Source organism: Embiotoca jacksoni, unplaced genomic scaffold (assembly GCF_022577435.1).
Source record: "Embiotoca jacksoni isolate LCO1_2020_lvr unplaced genomic scaffold, fEmbJac1.0.p SCAF_17, whole genome shotgun sequence".
Taxonomy (NCBI): domain Eukaryota; kingdom Metazoa; phylum Chordata; class Actinopteri; family Embiotocidae; genus Embiotoca; species Embiotoca jacksoni.
The window spans coordinates 12,616,901-12,635,545 of NW_027185307.1; the positions used below are offsets into that span (position 1 = coordinate 12,616,901).

An 18,645-nucleotide genomic window follows, 5' to 3' on the forward strand; every position below is an offset into this window, starting at 1 on the left:
TCCAGATCCATATGGCATGAACCATTCACAAGTTTTGATCCAGAAGTTGTGTAATAAGAACAGGAAACAGAAAGAGAGAAGAAAGTCAGACAGAGAAAGACAGACAGCGGGAGACAAGCAGAAACAGAAACAGATCTGTTCAAGTCTTTGATCAAAAAGCAGTTGCACGTGGTGAGAAATTACGTGGCCGTAGCACGCTATGCAACCATTCAGAACTCATGCAATCTTAATTGGATCCCTCCTCTGAAAATAAACAAGTGCGCTAATAACACATACTGCTTGCCTGAATAAATTAAAATACCACCCATTGTCCTTGGATTGATAAGTACAAATATGGGCAGAAATACACAATCCTAACACAGTGGAACTAAGATTTATTTACTTTCACTGCGATGATATATTTCTGGCTCTAAACCTGGAAACATTTCTTTCACATGCACAAAATTCTTCATTTCTGATGCACTGAGCAGCTTGGGATGATGGGGAAAAACGGTAAAGACAGTCACATATTCCTCTAACGTATTGTTGCAGCATTAAAAAAAAAAAAAAAAAAAAAAATCCATTCTTAAGTGAATCTGGACTTCAGTAACAATTTTAGTGAGCAGCAATTTATAGAAAAATATATTTTCTATCACAAAACACTAAAAAGAGTGATTCCACAGCCACTTAATAGGAGTAACAAAGCAAGAGAGAAGTGAGGCTCAGGCTCCAAACATGGAAAGTATTAGCAGCTAATAAAGACTTGAAAGAGTTGAATTAGCTTGTTGAACAGCTTCAGTGGGACGCCTGGTGGGAGCCCTCAGTCTGAATATTCACTAACTAAGCGATAAACAACTAGAAATCAATGCCATCTGAAGACCTCTGAGACAGAAGTTAGTATATTGTTAAAACAAATAGTAGTCTTTGGTACCTCCTAAAAAACAACACGCTGTTTTTCTTCTGGAGGCAGCTACGGGGATTTAGTGCTGATGTGCAGATTATCTGAGATGGTCACTACAGCTGGGACTGCTGTTGGGTGACAGAAATGGGTTCACTTAGTGCGACCAATATGCTTCAAATACCTCTGGTATGTGAAGCCATGTACGAGGTCTTTACACACTGTGACGCTGTCAAACAGGGTGGGAGGACATGCGTAAACAAACAAGTGTGTGACACATGATGGTAAATGGCAGCATTCCCTCTGGCCTCCACTCCACACTTTCATGTGATTCATTAGCAAATACATTCTTGATCTTCATGACAACAAAAGCAGTCTCGGAGTCACGCAGACGTCACATATATCAAAGATGAGCCTTGCACTACATTAGGAATAATCATTTCCAAATTGCAAGACAAATTCCATTTCTTCAGACAAACTCAGACTCCAGAGCAGTCGGGCTTCGACCGGCTCCAAATGACTCAGCAGAGCTGGAGAGAGTTTATTGATTTAACCAGTCAACAGTGGAGCTAAGATGAAGTCCTGGCATGTGGAAATTATTTGAATTAGTTCTTCTATTTAGTTTTGACACATTGTAGCAGGAAGATTAGTTTTTAATTAACCAAGTAAATCCTTCAGTCAAAAGCAGTGCATTCTTTGGCTGCTTTTGGCACTCCTCACGTCCTATCTAAACCTCTTTCAATTTCATTAAGTTTCTATAGCTCAAACTGTGTGTGTGTGTGTGTGTGTGTGTGTGTGTGTGTGTGTGTGTGTGTGTGTGTGTGTGCGCGCGCGCGCACCCACGTGTACATTTGGTGAGTGTAGACTATATTCTCTATGCAAAGAAAGTATTTGATCAGACTTACCCTTTCAATTCATCATTACAGCTACTGTCAGATACACAGACAAACTCATATACTGTCGGCACCAAGTCAAAGCAGACTACACACATGTACTGTAAACACACAAACGTACACAGAAGTGCCTACCAGCGAGCTGTTTGCCCATGTTCTCCAGCTCTTTAGAAAAGAGGGAGTCGCCCAGTAGCAGGCCCGTCTGCCCGACAGAGCTCCCACCTCTCACAGCCTTCAGATCAGCCTCCCAGACAGCCTGACGCTAGTTAGCGAGGAGAACAGAAAAAAAGGGAGAAAGTCACATTAGAAGAAAGACCCTTCAATTAACTCTTTATATAATTTTCAGCTATTGCTGGAAATATCTCAGCCATATCTGCTGGAAAGAAAGAGGCAATTATTATTTTATGGGCTTTAGAAAAACACAAGAAACCACAGCAAGTGTAGATGAAAGCACACAGCACGGAGTGCACTCTGTTAAGTGAATGTGAGGCACGAGACAGTCAGTAGTGGTTCAGGACATTTTTGTATAACTATCAGTAAATCTATAGGAGCTTGTAGGCGCACCAGTCTGTTGGCAAAGAGCCTGGCAGCAGCAAATCTTGCACTGGCAGTTAAGGAGCAATAAATCAGCCATTTTGAAGAGTTGGTATTTTACAAAAATAAAGATGATCATATTCCAAAGCATATGAAAGAAAAAGAAATCAGGCTAAAACAGCAGACTGGATCACTTATACAGTGTAGTTGCTGCTTTGCTCCAACCATTCCTGGCCAAGTGTATGATTTGGAAAGGGACCTGTTAGACAGTCCGCTGCTTTGCCAAGTCCTGTAAATGGCAGAATGCCTAATCCTCCTATTTATTCCTTTGATAGGACACAAGTGGCCAGATGATCTGTTAAACCAATGGAACGAGTGCACATGAGCTACAAGCACAGGTGAGAAATAAAATCTGTCAGCCATAATTCCACCTCATACAAATTTGGTCTACACTAGATAAGTTATGATACCTCCGATGCCAGCACTTACATCATTTGATGTGCTAAGCACTTAATAAGAGACAGAGCTGACTTGACAAAGTGCTGACACAGAGTAAGGTTCTGGGACATCTGGTGATATACATACAGTGCCGTCTTCCAACAATATTCAAAGACAATCATGGGATTCACAAAGTACAGCAAAACTGATTACACCCCTGTGTAACATCACTGAAATATGAAATGATTCAAAATGTAATCATCTTACAGTAACTGAATTATTTTTATGTTGAAGATAATTGATCTTGAGTATGACAACTGATTAGAGAGACTACGTACAACAAAAAATGGGTACATCTGAGATCACTGCAACAAAACTGATTCCACATGTACTTGTATGTAGAAGCTAATTGCATGAACAAGGTTATAAATGAAAACTTGAGAACACAACTTTAAACGTTTTTTTTTTTCCTGGGTGTATCTGGTACAACACGGTGGCAAGATTAGAAAAGATTCAACTTTGTCAAACCCGGTGAAAAGAAACCTGATGAATCGGAAGCACATTCTTTGGTTCCATGAATCCAAAATACATTAGTTTGGATCAGATGGGGTCCGGCTTGTTTGCCCTGGACATGTTCAGGGCTGCCACAGTGTCTGCAGGAAACATGGAGGTTCTGATATGTGGCAGCATGGGTGCTGAAGGTGTAGGGGAGATGATGTAGATGTCGCTATGAATGCAAGTTTGTAAAACTGCAACTGATGATCATCCATTTTGATAATAAATTAATTGTTTTGAGTTGTTTTTTAATGAAAAAAAATTCTAAAATTCTATAATTCCAGCTTCTTAAATATAAATATTTTCTGTTTCCTTTATGATTACAAACTGATCATCTTTTTTGGGGATGGTTTGTCAGGACAAAATAAGTGACTTTAGGCTGTACCTTTGGCAGTAGGAAGATGACTCTTCACATCAAGAAACTTGACAAAAGTGGAATTTTCCAAAATGACAACGATCCCAAACACAATCACACAAGAGTTTACAAAAGATTTTTTTTTTTTTTTAAATGATGACCTGTCTCATCTGACTTGAATCTGACAGAACACCTTCAGAGTATTTTAAAGTAGAAAGTAATGCAAGAAAATCCCTCAAGCAAAGAGCAACTGAAAAGAATAATCTGTGAAGAATGGTATTGTGAAAGACTGGTATCAACCATAAAAAATAATAGCAGATATACAAACTATTAAAAACCAAAAGAGTGTCATTAATGAAGGGAGTACTCAGTTTTGTTGCATTGGGGTTGCACTTTTAAGATCATATTCTAAATCTTCCAAATCAGGTTGTTTATAATTATGCCTACAGTAACATCAAATACTCTTCATAAATCTTAGAAATAAAATAATTCCAGCAAGACAATGCGGTTTTGAATCATTTGAAATTTTCATAATGTTGCACAGGGGTGTACTCAGTTTTGCTCCACACTGTAACAAGTTACCCATTTTCAGCTCTTCAAAGTGGACAAAACTGCATCTTCAAAGAGGAGGTAAAGTGAAAAACAAGGGGAGCTGCTGTCCTCTGATAAATGACAGAGCATTATTCCCAGGGTCCACAGCATTGATCTTTGCGCCTGTCAGATACATGAGGCGTTCCGTGGCAGTGGAACCACAACACCACAAGCCAATCCTTAATTACAGCCCTCATAAAGCAGCAACGGCGAGTTGAACATTACAACTGAATCCCCTCCCCAGCTTTATTTCTTTCTCTTTAGTGGTATCTCCTCAAATCCAACAGCATGACATCATGTAGTCCTCCGCTCGCTCTGGGTCTTCTCAGCTCTGCAAACAAGGCCACCAACAGACTCCTACTTTAAATGTCCCAAGCATTTTCATAATATTTATCGGAGGCTAAATCATTACATTTTAAGGCGTTGCAGCTACAATTATTTCCAGATTTCACGTTGATTACATTTAAAATCCAATTTATCGCGGTGCCTTTAAAAAATAAAACAGCCTCACTTCTTAAGAGCACATGATATAGATTAATATTGTAAGCAACATCCACAGTACAACATCTGCAGTGGCTCTAAAGCTCCTGTCAACTGTAATCAGGGCCACACAGTTTATCCAGGGGACTGGAGAGTTGGAGGCGCTCTACAGTCCCCGAGACCCAAGAAAAAACAGCATCTACTGAGTCTGTGAACAACTGGCCTCCTCAGATAACATCAATAAATAAACAGACATTACCTTCAAAATATGGCTGTTGTGTCATACATTTTGGTGAAGGCATACATAGTTACACTCCCCTGGAAGACGTCAACATGTACAATCTACAAAAAAATGCATATAAATAAGATCATGGAAAAAACACAAAACGGTTTGCAGGATAGAGGCAAAAAAGAAAAAGAAAAAAAAAAGAACTTGATTACATACTAAAAAAAACACAATGCAGTGATGAAAAGTGTTTTCAGTTTACAATGGTTTAAAGCAGCAATTGTCCTTATCAGAATGACATTAGCGCAAATGAGTCAACGTTTTTTTTTTCCCTTTGTTTTGATGCTCACTTAGATTGGATGCTTTAATCTACAGGCAAAGAGACGAGAAGGAATGCCTTTTCATCTCCAAAATAAAGACTGGCTATGATTTTGAAATGACTTATATAGTATATTAATGTCGGTGGCGCAAAACCCAGCTTGTATAATCTCCCTCCCACTATGACAGGACCTAAAAAAAACCTGAAAGAGAAAAGGGGGAAACCCCTCTGGTGATGCTTCTTTGTAACCAACAAACATGGATCTTGTTTCTTGCGAAATTGATTCCATGTTGAGAGCAAACAAGACAGAAAGAGAGAAGATGGAAGTCTAGAGTTAAATATTTTATAGCCTGCATGTGTGTCGCTATACGTGTGTGGTCAGCAGTAATAATCACCACAAACTGGGGTTTGGTCCAACATTGCCCCCCACACAACAAGGACCGTTTGGGATGTGTGCATGCAGTCACAGACCTCAGATACGGTAGGGCTGGGTTGGAGGTTGGAGCGTACTGCTGGCTTTGCAAAACACAATTGATTGACTTTTGTTGTGGTCAGGCCGAGTTGCATAGGGACCAATACACACACACAACACACATAGGACCGTGTATCAACAACACAGAGACACATAGGTGAGCAACATCTCTCCGTTCTGTTCTGTTCAGCATTATTTGGCTTATTAGGTCTTTTTTGGGGGGATAAAAGCTGATAAGATTTAATATAAAGAGACATCTTTGTAGACCTCTTAATATCTTACGAGCTTCTGCCTTTTAAGGCTGGAGGTATACTTGCTTTTGAACCACGCATTTGCGTTGACAACCGTTAGCGTTGAAACATTATTGGTCATACACTTGCCTCTGTACTCTGAGTGTTATTGGAGGGCTCCACTCGAGGCCACATCAGAGAAACAATGATATATTTAGAACATCTGGATTTGCCTGATGTACACAATAAACATGGTGACAATGAAAGGGGTCACTACTTTGCTGATTCTGAGATCACATGGGACTAACCACGCCATCGGCATCATCCCCACTACGTATTTCCGTCATATTCCGCCGTGCACTGACCTAACACTCTCCAACTTGTTTCCATTTAGTTTTGCAGTTCCCTAACCCTGTCAGGTCATACGTATAGTGCATCTTACAGACATGTTGCATTAATTTCTGAGGACATGTGCAACCAATGCTCACGACCACGTAGTTTGAAGCAAGTCTATATCCAGACTTAAAGGTAAAATTGTATCCTTTTCATAGCGAGGACGAAATGTGACTTAAAAAGTCAGTAAGCCAGGCTAAGCTACATAAAGCCAGACTACTGTATATATAATGAGCTCAGTTTACACACCATTTTTTTGAAATCCCAGAAAAGTCCAAAAAGGTAAACTCAGAAAGAAGCAAAGACCAATGACGACCAAGCCAGTAGTTTGTTTTATGGACTCAGGTGTAAGATAGGTCAAAGTCTCAGTGAAGAAGAGAAAATTCTAAACTCCTGGCAAATAAGACTTTATCAGCACAAGGATTTTATTTGCACATGTGAGAGATGGAGAACCCTGAGTGTAGTAGTAATGGGCTATTTTGACCCGAACCAAACAGCAAAGCTTTGGACTCTACTGATTATCCACCCTTCAAAGAAGCAGAAAGAGATGATCATAGGCCATTGATTTGGTTGTTTAACATGTTGCGTTGCATGCTGTAATGCAGACAAGCATTATCTATATAATCCTGGGTTAAGAGATCAACAGTATCAACTAAAGTGCAAAGGTAAAGAAACAAAAATCCATAATCCTGTCATACTCAAATCCTCAAATGAATGGGTCTATTAAGCTTTACTGGAGGAAACAAGACATGTTGTATGTTTTCTAAACAGCTCACTTTGCTATTGTAACCCTGTCTATCTTGCAAAGGTAAGGGAGGATATATGATATGAGGGATAACACAATTTTTTTTTATGAATTCACACTGTTTTGGCTCACAGCAGAATCACCTAATGGATTTTATGGGCTTGTGTGAGCGGCTCAGAGGCTCACCGGCCCAACCACAGCCAAAAGCAAACAGGATATTGACAATAACACAGTTAGGCTTTTATTCAAGAATTCTAAAGTCCGATTACATGACATACTGTTTATCCTTCAGCCATGGAAGAACAACTAACAAAGCTTTTTGTCAATAGAAGCATACAGGAAGTACAAACTGGAAGAGGGCAAATGAGAGGACTCTTTACAGCAGATCATATTCTTCAGATAGAACGTGTTGAATTGGAGCCAGATTGGAATTATAGTCTTTAAACTAAACTAAACTAAACAAAAAAATAAAACATTTATACAATATTAAGCAGAAGGTATAAAATCAGTGTGCCATCCCAGATATGGTCCAATTATGGTTCATGGAAGATGATTCATTTTTTGTATGCATGACATCTTTTTTTAAGAGTATTTCTTGTGACGATTTCAAATACAATTCTGTTATTCTGAATAATTAGCATGTGGAGCAGCTAAAAGTAGTATATTTGTGTCAAGGCCCTCTGTAGTACTCTCAGCCAACGTGATATATTAGTCTATTAAGGTGCATAGATTGCAGAGTCAAAGCAGAGCGCATATCTGATTGAGACTTCACGGTGCATAAAAATAATTTAGAATATAACTTTATTAAATTTAAGTGAAAAAAATAATTAAATCAATGCAAATTAATGTGGTAATTAGAATTGTAACATGAATCTAGGTGTATAAAAAACTCAATATGAAAGAACAAATCCACCAACAGAAAAGTCAGCATCACTCTTCTTCAGTGAGCCCTAATAGTAATTTAGGGCACACAACAAATGAAGGGAAACGGAAAATCTGAAAATCCTAAACAAAGCTTTGGGAGGAATAAAACAGCACTGGAGGTACCTATGCAAAGGGATTTCTCAGAGGATAACCATGCATGCATAACTGTGGAGGTGTGTGGAGCAGACTGGTGCCAAATATAAAAAGTCATACAGTGTATCAAGTTAAGCTCTGCCAAAGTTCCCCTGGAAACAAAAATAAACCATCATAACGGTTCTGCTTAGTATTATGCTCATAGCATTGCATCACACTAATTATCTTATTTCTACCATACAAATGAACAGTTTCCCTTGGCAGATTTTATGATGGTAACACCCATACCACTCAGAGCTCAAATTTGATTAAAACATATCACTTAACACTTACAAAGGAAACTGTAGAATAATTTCTTGGGGAATTTGCTCCAGCTATTGCTTGAGGAAAGTATTTGTCTTTATGGGGCAATTATCACCTAAAGGAGCTGGTGCAGGCAGGGGGCCTGTCAGACTAATAATGATAACCATTAACAGTGTTTACTTTCCAACATCACCAGGCATTTATTGCCCTAACCAGGGTAGTCTGCAAAACAAGGCATACTTTATTTATGGACAGTCATTAATATACTAAAAATAGCAACGTGACTTCTAACTTTTAAATTTAGAAATAAACTACATGCATCTTTTCTTTAACATTAATGATCACTGCAACATGTGAAAAAACAACTGGACCAATCCAGGGAACACCTGTGTTCTCACTTTTACAGTATATACAGTTATATATTAGTGTATGTGGCTATATGAGGATTGCATGAGGAGGTTTTGTAAAACAATTGCAACAAAACCTTAAAGTTAATTAGTTATTTCTCATTCTGTATGACTTCAGCGCAAAACAAGGCTCATAAAAGCATTTCACTTTTCCATACTGTTTAGCGATTGTGGCCCACAAGCTCCCAAAGGGCCGGTTAAACTTACAAGCTATTACAAATTGCATTTGGCTTTCAAAGAGAGCCAAACATAAGCAATTAAGCCCAAAACAACCACATGAAGCTACAGTAGGTGACAGGACATGTTTGCACTTGCAGTTTCCATATGGGCCACATTAGTAAATTGCTCTTTAGTGTGCCAGACAAGGCTTAACCTCTGAAGATGTAGTGTAGTGGAGAGATGGAGTGTTTAATCCCCTGGTACAAGCAGCTACAAACTAGTAGCGGACTGTGAAGGTCAGGAGAGAAAGCAGATAAAGCTGGAAGCACAAAAGATCAACTCTGAGATCTATATGCATGGATTTTTTTGGTATTGGTTGTGGTCAAGCCTCAGATTTTCACCTGCAACATTTTGTTTGCCTCCGTGCCAGCGGTGTCATGGGGCAGAGAGAAAAGGAAATATCATCAAGTGACACTGCTGGTAGACGAGAGGGACCGAATATCAAAATCTCAGTTTTATCTTCTTTGAGATTGAGAAGATTTTGAGAAAGCCAAGTTTTAACATCAGCCAAGCTACTAACTGAAGAATTTATAGATGAAACAGAGTCAAGTTTCAGTGGTAGGTATATCTGAGTATCATCGGCATAGAAGTGATTGTGTGTTTTAAAGATAGAACCCAAGAGGCAGTATATATAATAAAAACAGAATTGGAGCCTATTTGGTACCCCACAGGTCAGAGGGGCAGAAAAGCATTTATCAGTCAAATTTAACAACTACAATTTTTTGTTCTATCGGGATCAAACTTATTGGGCAAATTCCCTTCAAGTCTACGCTACATATATCAAAGTAAGAGAATGAGTGTAAGAATGGCATAATGTCGGGGTAATCGTGTCTCTAATTTCAGGATGGTGGCTCTTGTATTGGGCCTAATCCATCAGACCTCCGACGACTGCTTTGGTCCTTCAGTCTCTAAAAGTCTGCTCCCAGTTAGTGTGGAGCCTCTCTGCATCTGCTCCACACACGGAGCAATGCCTTGGCTCCAAACCCCTTTCTTTCTTTAAAAAAAATGCCGTAAAAAGCCTGGTCTAACACTTGAGATTGGGCGATTATAAAAAAAAAAAAAAAAAAGGTATTGGCTTTTTTGGAAGGTAATTACACAAAGGTACCGGCGTCTTAGCTGAGCGCTTTATTAACAGCATGTGAGGGTGTCTGCCTTTGTCGGAGTCTGGTGTGTGCCACGTTAGGCTATAGATTTCTTCCCTGAAGCATGTGAGGTTTATCACGTAACCCTTCTATTGAAGGAAACTTTATGTACTCTCATTACCCTTAAATATTTGGATCTATTGTATAAAACAACAGAATCAGCCTCAATTGTTGTGCCATTTGATATTCTTTTCATTTATTCCTTTCAGATTGCCCACAAGTGCCCTAAGAGCTAAGCAAAGTGATATGGGGAGATTTCTAATTGGGCCATCACTTTTTTAGCACCATCAACTGTTGTGTATGATGAAATGCCCACATAAAGATGGATCGGTTTTGCTTGGTTCTTATTGTGTTAACAAGAGGCTTGAGGTGGTTTTCGCTCACACTCAGACAATAGAAGCTGAGGAGGAGAAAGCGACGTGGTAATTGATGGCTGTAAAGTGATCTTAATTGTTTGGTGATGGATGTAGGGAGGACACTTACAGAGCCCGACACTTGAGATAAGGCCTCGCATTCCTGCAGTCGTCCCGCCACGGTGTCCACCCCAGGCAATGGAGCTGCATCAGACAATACACACAAACAAGGGAAAAGGAAGGATAGAGCAGAGTGTGAGACCACAAAAGTGTGCAAAGACACATTAAAAAACATTGTTGTGCAACTTACAGGAGATATCCGGCACAGCTTGTTCAGATATGTGAGGCCTGTGCTCCTCTTCAGATCTGTTGTCTGATAGAGTGTCTCCTTGCAACCTAGAAACAACACGCAAGACATACTGTACTGTACACTGCTGAATACACTGGTGGGGGAGCATGTAAAAACAATCTCAGAAATCAGCATTTTTCAGCCACAACACTGCAATGCATGTTTGGAAACTGAATATCAGATCATGAAAAGACAAACAAGTCTGTATCAGTCTGAGGTGATGAGACAAAGAGGAAGTGTTTAGAGAGTTTATCTTCTTCGTCAGCGCAACCTAGGATGGTAAAAACGGAGGAACACGGGGGTCATTTTTGAGGCACAAATCTTGTCTTCTCATCGTAGTTTTTTCTTCCTGCTGAAATTAAATCTAAAAACTGTCGTGAAGCACTTCAAGATATAGTGTGCATGGACAGAAGCAGCGTCACTCTGCTTACTGAAAAAATAAAAAGGCACACAGATTCTGTTTCCCGTTAAATCATTCGATCACTGTTCTTTATCGTAATGTGTTCCAAGCCCCTATAAGCTTTTTCAAAGATATTTGTTTGGACTGAAATGGAAGTGGGTCTGAGAGATTTAGCGGCCTCCTTAAGGTACTAAAAGATTTAAGTTTCCCTAAGATAGTAAAGTATACTGTGGGTGAAAGACAAACAGTGACTGAACTGCTTTTTCAGGGGGAAGATAAGGATGACTTTTCACTGCATACTCTTCACACACTCTAACACTACACTATAGAATTAAACCCAATTATTTTTCTATGGCATATTTCAACAACTGTAAATCATTGACATATTAACTGTAATTACACACTACTTAAGCTCAAAATGTTTTCACTGCATGCTATTTCCATGTCATCAGTGCAACCATTAGCTGAAGACCAAGGAAGGCGATGCCTGTGCTTTTATAGCGCAGCTGCATTCCAAGCCGTAAGGCCTCTTGGTTTCTACCTCTACAATGAGGATAAAAGCAGAACACAGCTTTTTCTTTGAGTATATTCTGTGTCTTTCCTTGTCTCCCCCTCTCTTTAATGGCCTTTATAAGACCATTAAAAGTACCGAGGATGACTATCACAAGGCCTTCCTATTCTCTGAATAAAAGCTGCTCATAGCCGCAAGTCTCTGCTACGATTCCCCTCTGTACATTCCTGATATGAAAGCAATTAATTTAATGAGAACTACAAGCCCAAAAGAGGTTTGTGGAGATCTATCCATTTCCTAGGACCGCACTGCCGGCTTCCCCAGAGTATGTAGATGGAAGATCTGGGATGCGTTTGCACACAGGAGATTTTGTGGCGGGAGTACATAGCCATTAACGGAACTGATCGGGCGCAAGAGGGAGTTTGGATGAAATGTTGGCGTGACCACAGCTGTAGCCCAAAAGACAGAGACGTGGCCACAACACACAGGCCACACGGCACTTTACACTTCAACCAACCAGCAGAGAGCCAGAGGAAGCAGTGTGTTTCCTGACCTGCCACTGCTGGTTAGGGAGCCACACAAGCTGACTGGACTGCGTGGTGGTGTGGACAGTGTCTGGTCAGGAGGGAAGGAAAAGGACAGTGGCCGAGGAAGGTGTCTCACGAGGCTGGGATCACTCAGTTCAATCTTAAAAGTATTACTGCCAGGCAATGTTTAAATTTTGTCTCAATTAAAAAAATAGCTATTGGTATAAATGTGTCTGTTACAGTATCATATTAGTATAATCCAATTATGTCTTTAGTCTTTAGAACAGCAGTTATTAAATGGATCTTGAGTATGCAGCAACGTTCAGGCGTGCCTCTGGAAATTAATAAAACCTTGCTAGGGAGGAACAGAGCTGTCGCCTTCACGCTTTGGGTGTGAAAGTAAGCGTCACCTTTTCTTGGCTTTGGGTGGTACATGGTAGAGCAAAGTGGTTCAGTCTCGTTTCCTTAGATGATTGGACGGAGTCAACGCACACAGTGATGGACCGCTCGGACCTAGAAGAGCTTATTGGTAGAAAAAAAAAAAGGAGCTGAATTCTAATGTGTTTGCCTGAGGGGTGACGGGTATGTGAGGAATGCTTGTCTAACAGGCCAGTGTTCACAGTTCCACACAGAGCCAAGCAGCCCTCAACTATCTCTGTGAGTGTTACATAATACTGGACAGAAACTACTTCTTAATACCAGACAATCCGTAAGTTTAAAACTTCAGCCTAAGTGTAAGGTCACATCTGTAAAGTAGCACTGTCTGCTGGTGTGAAGCACAAGGCCACACGTGTTAGTATTCTGAATTTAAAGACGGGCCCCATACTGTTTGAAAGGTGTTTCTGGGAATCCCATTAAGACACAGTGCTAATGCACACAGCATAAAATCACTGCCAGGGTTGTCCCTCTCCAAACTGCTCCCTGACCTCTGCCTCTGCTATCCTCTCTTCATGGCCCCCTGCATGTATGTGTGCAAGGGCATGCATGCACATGTTTTATGTGTGGCTCCGTGAGTAGCTGTGTCTTTGCATGCTTGAACTCCTGCACAACCCTGATCTCAGAACTCTGAGTTTTCAGAACATCACAAAGCGTGCAACACTTTTCCAGCTTACTGATCTGTTTATGACTCTCACACTACCCAAAGAATTACCATGAGAGGTCACGACTACTTCACCAATAAAACTTTGGGGAAGAGTTGGTGGTCACGGTAAAGAGGATGAAGCAAGAATTTGGCCTGAACCAGAAGGAGAGAAGACAGAAAGGGAGAACAGATGTCTGATATTTCAGTCACGAAAAAAACCCTCCAAGAATTAACAAAAAAATTACTTCACATAGAAATGCTCCTCTGCTCTGCCACTGATTCAACCAGAGGACAAAAGGTCTAAACAATGGCCAGGTCGATAAACTGCTAACAAAAGTCCAGCGATACCATTCATCCTCCTGCAGAACCTTTGACAACATCCCGCAGCCTGTGTGTGGAACAACGCCAATAAGCTGCACGAGTGAAAGAAGAGTAGGAAACAAACAAATACCAAAACCCAAACAGTGGAGGCTGTGCAGGCAGATGTGTGCCTGGCGTCTAGTCAAAGAAGATACCCGTTTATCTTTGACTGGCATCAAGGAAGAGCTCTGCCCACACCTGCCTATGGTATTGCACCCATAACTCCGAAATCTGAGCAACTAGACTGATGCTGCGGATCAAGGGGAACAGGAAATGTGTCAGAAGAGAAAAACTGTGATAAAGAGAGAAAGAGTGATAATGGGGACTATTATCTGCGCCACAGCTGATTTGTGAAAGCGAACAGCACCGGAACAGACTTAAGATGTGATATCATTCTCTGCTACAAATGCAGGCAAGGAGGATAGAGGGAGGGGCACTGAGAGAAGTCATGACCCAGGACAAGAACAAAGTTTGATGTTAGAATGAAAAAACAAATAGATTACAGTAATAGCCACATCTAAAGTGTTGAAAAAAAATCTCTTACATTTTTGGAGATAAAAGTATTATAATTGCATTCCTTCCAATAGTTTAATGAGGAGATTAATATATCTTTCTCATGTCTGTGTTATAAGCTGAACTGTGTCTTGTCTGAGTGCAGCAATTCAACATAAATCCCTGTAAAACAGCAACTTGTCGTGTACACTAAACACCTGCTTCCAGTCTTTATGCTAGGCTAAGCAGGCCGCTATGAGAGTGGTATTGATCTAACTCTTGGCAAGAAGGCAAATACAAGGATTTCCAAAAATGTCAAATTATTCCAGTAAATCCAAACAAGAACAGACTCTACAGCGATCTAGAGTTCAAAGTCCACAATCTCTCTCCATTGTGTCATATAAGAGGAGGTGGAAATCTTTACCTGGCACACCTAGAGCAGATGTTGAGTGTAACTTTGGCCTGTGGTTCAGACTGATAGGAGCTGCGTCCCTGGCTGAACTTGCTGCCGGATGGAGCCAGCCCTGTCACACCCTCCATCCGCAGGTCATCAAGGTCCTCTGAGAGCAGAGCGAGTGACAGACAGAGAGACAGAGGAAGGAGCAGGAAAGCAAGGGAAATGGAGAGAAAAGGAGACACACACAAAGGACAGTCATTAATCATACTTTGGTCAGTCCCTTGTCAATATGATGTCCCGGTAATGACAGTCTGCTAAGATCTAAAGGAGCAAGCAAGCACATCAGAGTAAATAAACATTCCTCAGTCTTACTGCTGCACTCCCTCACATGTACATCCTGCGCACACACACACATCCAGAAAAATATACACCGTTAGAAGTTTGTGAGTGTTCCTCATCAGCACAAAAGCCTTTTGTGATGAGGAATGATGTCGCAGAGTTGATGACAACACCACATCACGGCAGCAAAGAAACAGGAAGGATACGTTAACAAGCTGAGGGTGAAGGGGACAAAGAACAATGTAGTCAGCGAGAAACAAAATTGGCAGTGAGATGGAGGGGACGGGAGATGGAGAGATGGAGAGCTGGGTTTCGTCTGATCTCTCTCTGTGTCCTCGAGAGCAAACAGTCTCTGAGGACATAGACATCGACCCTCGTCCCTCTGACTCTAAAGAAGTCCATATGTATCAGACACGCCATCATTGTTCACAATATCCTCTTACTGTGTCTTATAGCAGCGACATTTTAACACATGCTCACAAACACAGAGTTAACAGGTGCAGAGGCCCTTTACAGTTTTTTTTCTAATATACACTATAAATAAACTTTATTTTTGTCTGCCGTCCATTGCGTTTCTAAGATATCTGCTTTTTCTCAAAATACAGCTGTTCCTTAGGAGGTGAAATGCTGTCCACATGGAGCAATTGAAAGTTTGACATTTGGAAATGATTCCAGCCTGAACAGAATCAGCAGCAACCATATCTGAATTCTCAACGTCAAGACAAAGAGCGTGATACACATTTCTCTAGTAAGCACGGTAAGAGCATTAGAAAGAAAGCTTCAGTCACACCAGTAACAAGAGAAAAGCAGTAAAACAGAAGAATATCAAATCACTGTTTTCTGTAGCAAAGCAGAGACTTGTAACAGTTCGTTAATATAACCTAGGATCAAAGGCGAGACTCTGAATTGGCCAGACTATTTTGGTTTTGAATGCATCCACATGAGATAAAACACATTGCAGCACTTTCTGTGTTACAGTTCTTTCTGTGAGAATGAGTAGTGAGCGGGTGTTTTGGACTCTCACTTGATTAAGTGTGCTGGTCCGGCTTTTTAAATGTTGTTCAATGTTAAATCAACATTTTCAATGATCACTATAATAATATTTATCCTGGTATTCCCGGACTAGAATAATTTAAGAGCTTTGCCAATGAAGTGGGGGAGGTTACCTTCAGGACATACAGGACATTATTGCCACTGGCTGTCATTGTTTCTGCTTTTATACATGTAGTACAGTACGTGCCTGACTCTCTGTGTACGTGTGTGTCTAGTTATTTGAGACCAACATTGATACTTTTCACTTTGGAATCACATTACCTGGCCCCTGGTTTGGGGGAGAAAAAAATGGGCCTCACACCTTGAAAGAGGAGAATGCATGACTAATCACCTGAATTAGATTGGATGACACTTGCTCATGAGAACTCTCTCCCTCCATCCATCAGCGTGGCACACAGCCAGAAAATCTCATCTGTCTCCTGTCTCCTTTGGGTGTCAGGAAATCCTTCTGAGGAGACAGCTAAAAGCAGTGCTTCCGTCTTATCTGTGAATCTATCCTAACCTGCGACAGTATGCTAAGCAGAGTTCAGAGTTAATAGATTTTTAGTTCAGTTAAGTCACAAACCTCAATGCACACGCAAAAAAACATTAAAAAAAAAAAAAAAAAAAACACACGTATAGTCTGCATTTTAAACCCCTGCGGATAACGTCAGTCTGTTTGTTCGTCGGTTGCCAATGAACAAGTTTCCATTCAAAAATGGCTGACATTGGTCTCAAGACGCCGGATTCCACCGGCTTCGGTGAACTGCTGGCATTTCCTCTAGTGAGGCTAATATTTGTCGTTTTTGGGGAAATGTCGCTAAAACTTTGAGATGGATTTAGTATGAAGTTTTGGTTCAGACATTTGTGTCTCTCCCTGAATAAACCATAATAACTATAACAAACTTTTCATTTAACATCAGTATGAAATCAAAATGTCATTCATGACTGAACTGAAGATTCCTTCTTGCTGCTAGCATTACTTCAGATGCTTAGTCTTGTCAACAGATGAGAACACGGCTCTACAGCGACAATATCTTATCTAGCGTTTTAAAAAACTATTTTTGAAAATATGTGTACAATAAGTAAATATCTAAGTTTAAAATCGATGGCATAGTGGGTGGGTGTAAAAACTTGTCAAGAGGGTAACAATGTTAAAAATAATAATAATAATAATCATTGTTAATGTCCCATGGTTTTAATAAAACTTTATTTTAAACAGGCTAAGTGCTGTGTTACTCCTCTCCAACTTGTTTGATAAGAGGTGACAACTTTTTATTCATCTGAATCAACATCTCACCAACAAAATGACAAACTTTATCATGCCATACTCTCAACTATTTTTCCCTACATTAAAATCTTCAACTAAATTTTTTAAAATTTTATTTGCGATTTAAGTCTGTAAGTTTCCTCATTTTCTTCCATGACATAGATCTTGTGTCTTCTGTCATGTCGGTTGTATCCAGGCTGCCAGAGAGCAAGTGCTGCTTTAGTGTTTCCAGGAGGACAGACAGGCTACATTCCAGTAATGCCCTTAAGCAGGGCAATATTAAATGTCCTATTCATCATGGAATGCATTGGAGGAGTGGGGACAGAGAGAGCCACCAGCGATTTGGGCAATTTTCTGGTCGTGGGAAATGCTCAATTTTAGGCCTTTAGCCTGTTCCTATTTTGTCTTCATCCATTCCCATTTCTTCCCCCTCTTGCTATTATCCCTTCTTTTTGGTGACTGACTAATGTGGCATGCCAGATTTTCTTTGGGTCATCGCCTGTGATACAAATCATTACTTGACACTTGGAAACCTTCACTTGTGAGACTGCAGCTTTCATGAAATACCAAAAGAATAACAGCGACCGGGTCTGACCTCGAAAGAGAACATGACCTCAGTGTGCACAGCTGCTTGTCACCTCAACTCCTGCTTTGTCTTTTCTGCTTGTTTCCTTCTGGTGAAGATAATATGACACAATAATGGCGAGAAAGACCTCAGTGTCCGAGGGAAGAGAGAGCTAATGTCAGATACTCAATGGTCACAGTAAAACAATGGCTTTTGTCGGGAGTGTATCTCCTTCAGAAAATAGATTAGACCGTGCCTGAATGAAATGTAACAGAAGCCGAAACAACGAGTCACAACATTTTGTTCTGAAACAAGTTGATCTGCACATGCAGTTGTGTCTTTAGTATGCTCTTGTCAAAGCTCCTTTTGGCAGAAAAAGTGGAGAGGACAGCATTTGCCAACAATATCAGGAGATACAGCTGCAAATGGAGATGGAAGAGATTTTTATGGTTTGTGTGTGTGTGTGTGTGTGTGTGTGTGTGTGTGTGTGTGTGTGTGTGTGTGTGTGTGTGTGTGTGTGTGTGTGTGTCTGCATGTTTGTGGATAAAGATAAGTAAAGCAGCAAAATTAAAAGCCGAACCACAGAACTGAAACAGCCTTAAGCCCAACAACTGCCCAATTGTAGCTGCTCTATGGCCATTCATTTTGGTCCTGCAGGCCCTTCATCTGTACGACAGCAGCCTGAATCTCAGCCCTGTCAGCCCTGAAGCTGAATCCAAGTCTGAACTTTCTACTGGGGAAGGAGAGGTGACAGATTTCTGTGTTGACACAAC

General features: G+C 40.5%; 1 protein-coding gene across 2 annotated transcripts in view; it reads right to left on the reverse strand.

Moving 5' to 3' along the window:
* The window catches only part of cunh8orf34 (chromosome unknown C8orf34 homolog), a 58,366-nt gene that overhangs the window by 10,066 nt on the left and 29,655 nt on the right, over positions 1-18,645 (reverse strand). For both annotated transcript variants that reach the window (XM_069151184.1, XM_069151181.1), the window contains exons 8-11: positions 14,694-14,829; positions 10,860-10,945; positions 10,680-10,753; positions 1,906-2,032 (exon numbers count right to left, since the gene is read on the reverse strand). In XM_069151184.1, coding sequence (XP_069007285.1) covers positions 1,906-2,032; positions 10,680-10,753; positions 10,860-10,945; positions 14,694-14,829 — 423 coding nt within the window. The remainder of the gene's footprint in view (positions 1-1,905; positions 2,033-10,679; positions 10,754-10,859; positions 10,946-14,693; positions 14,830-18,645) is intronic.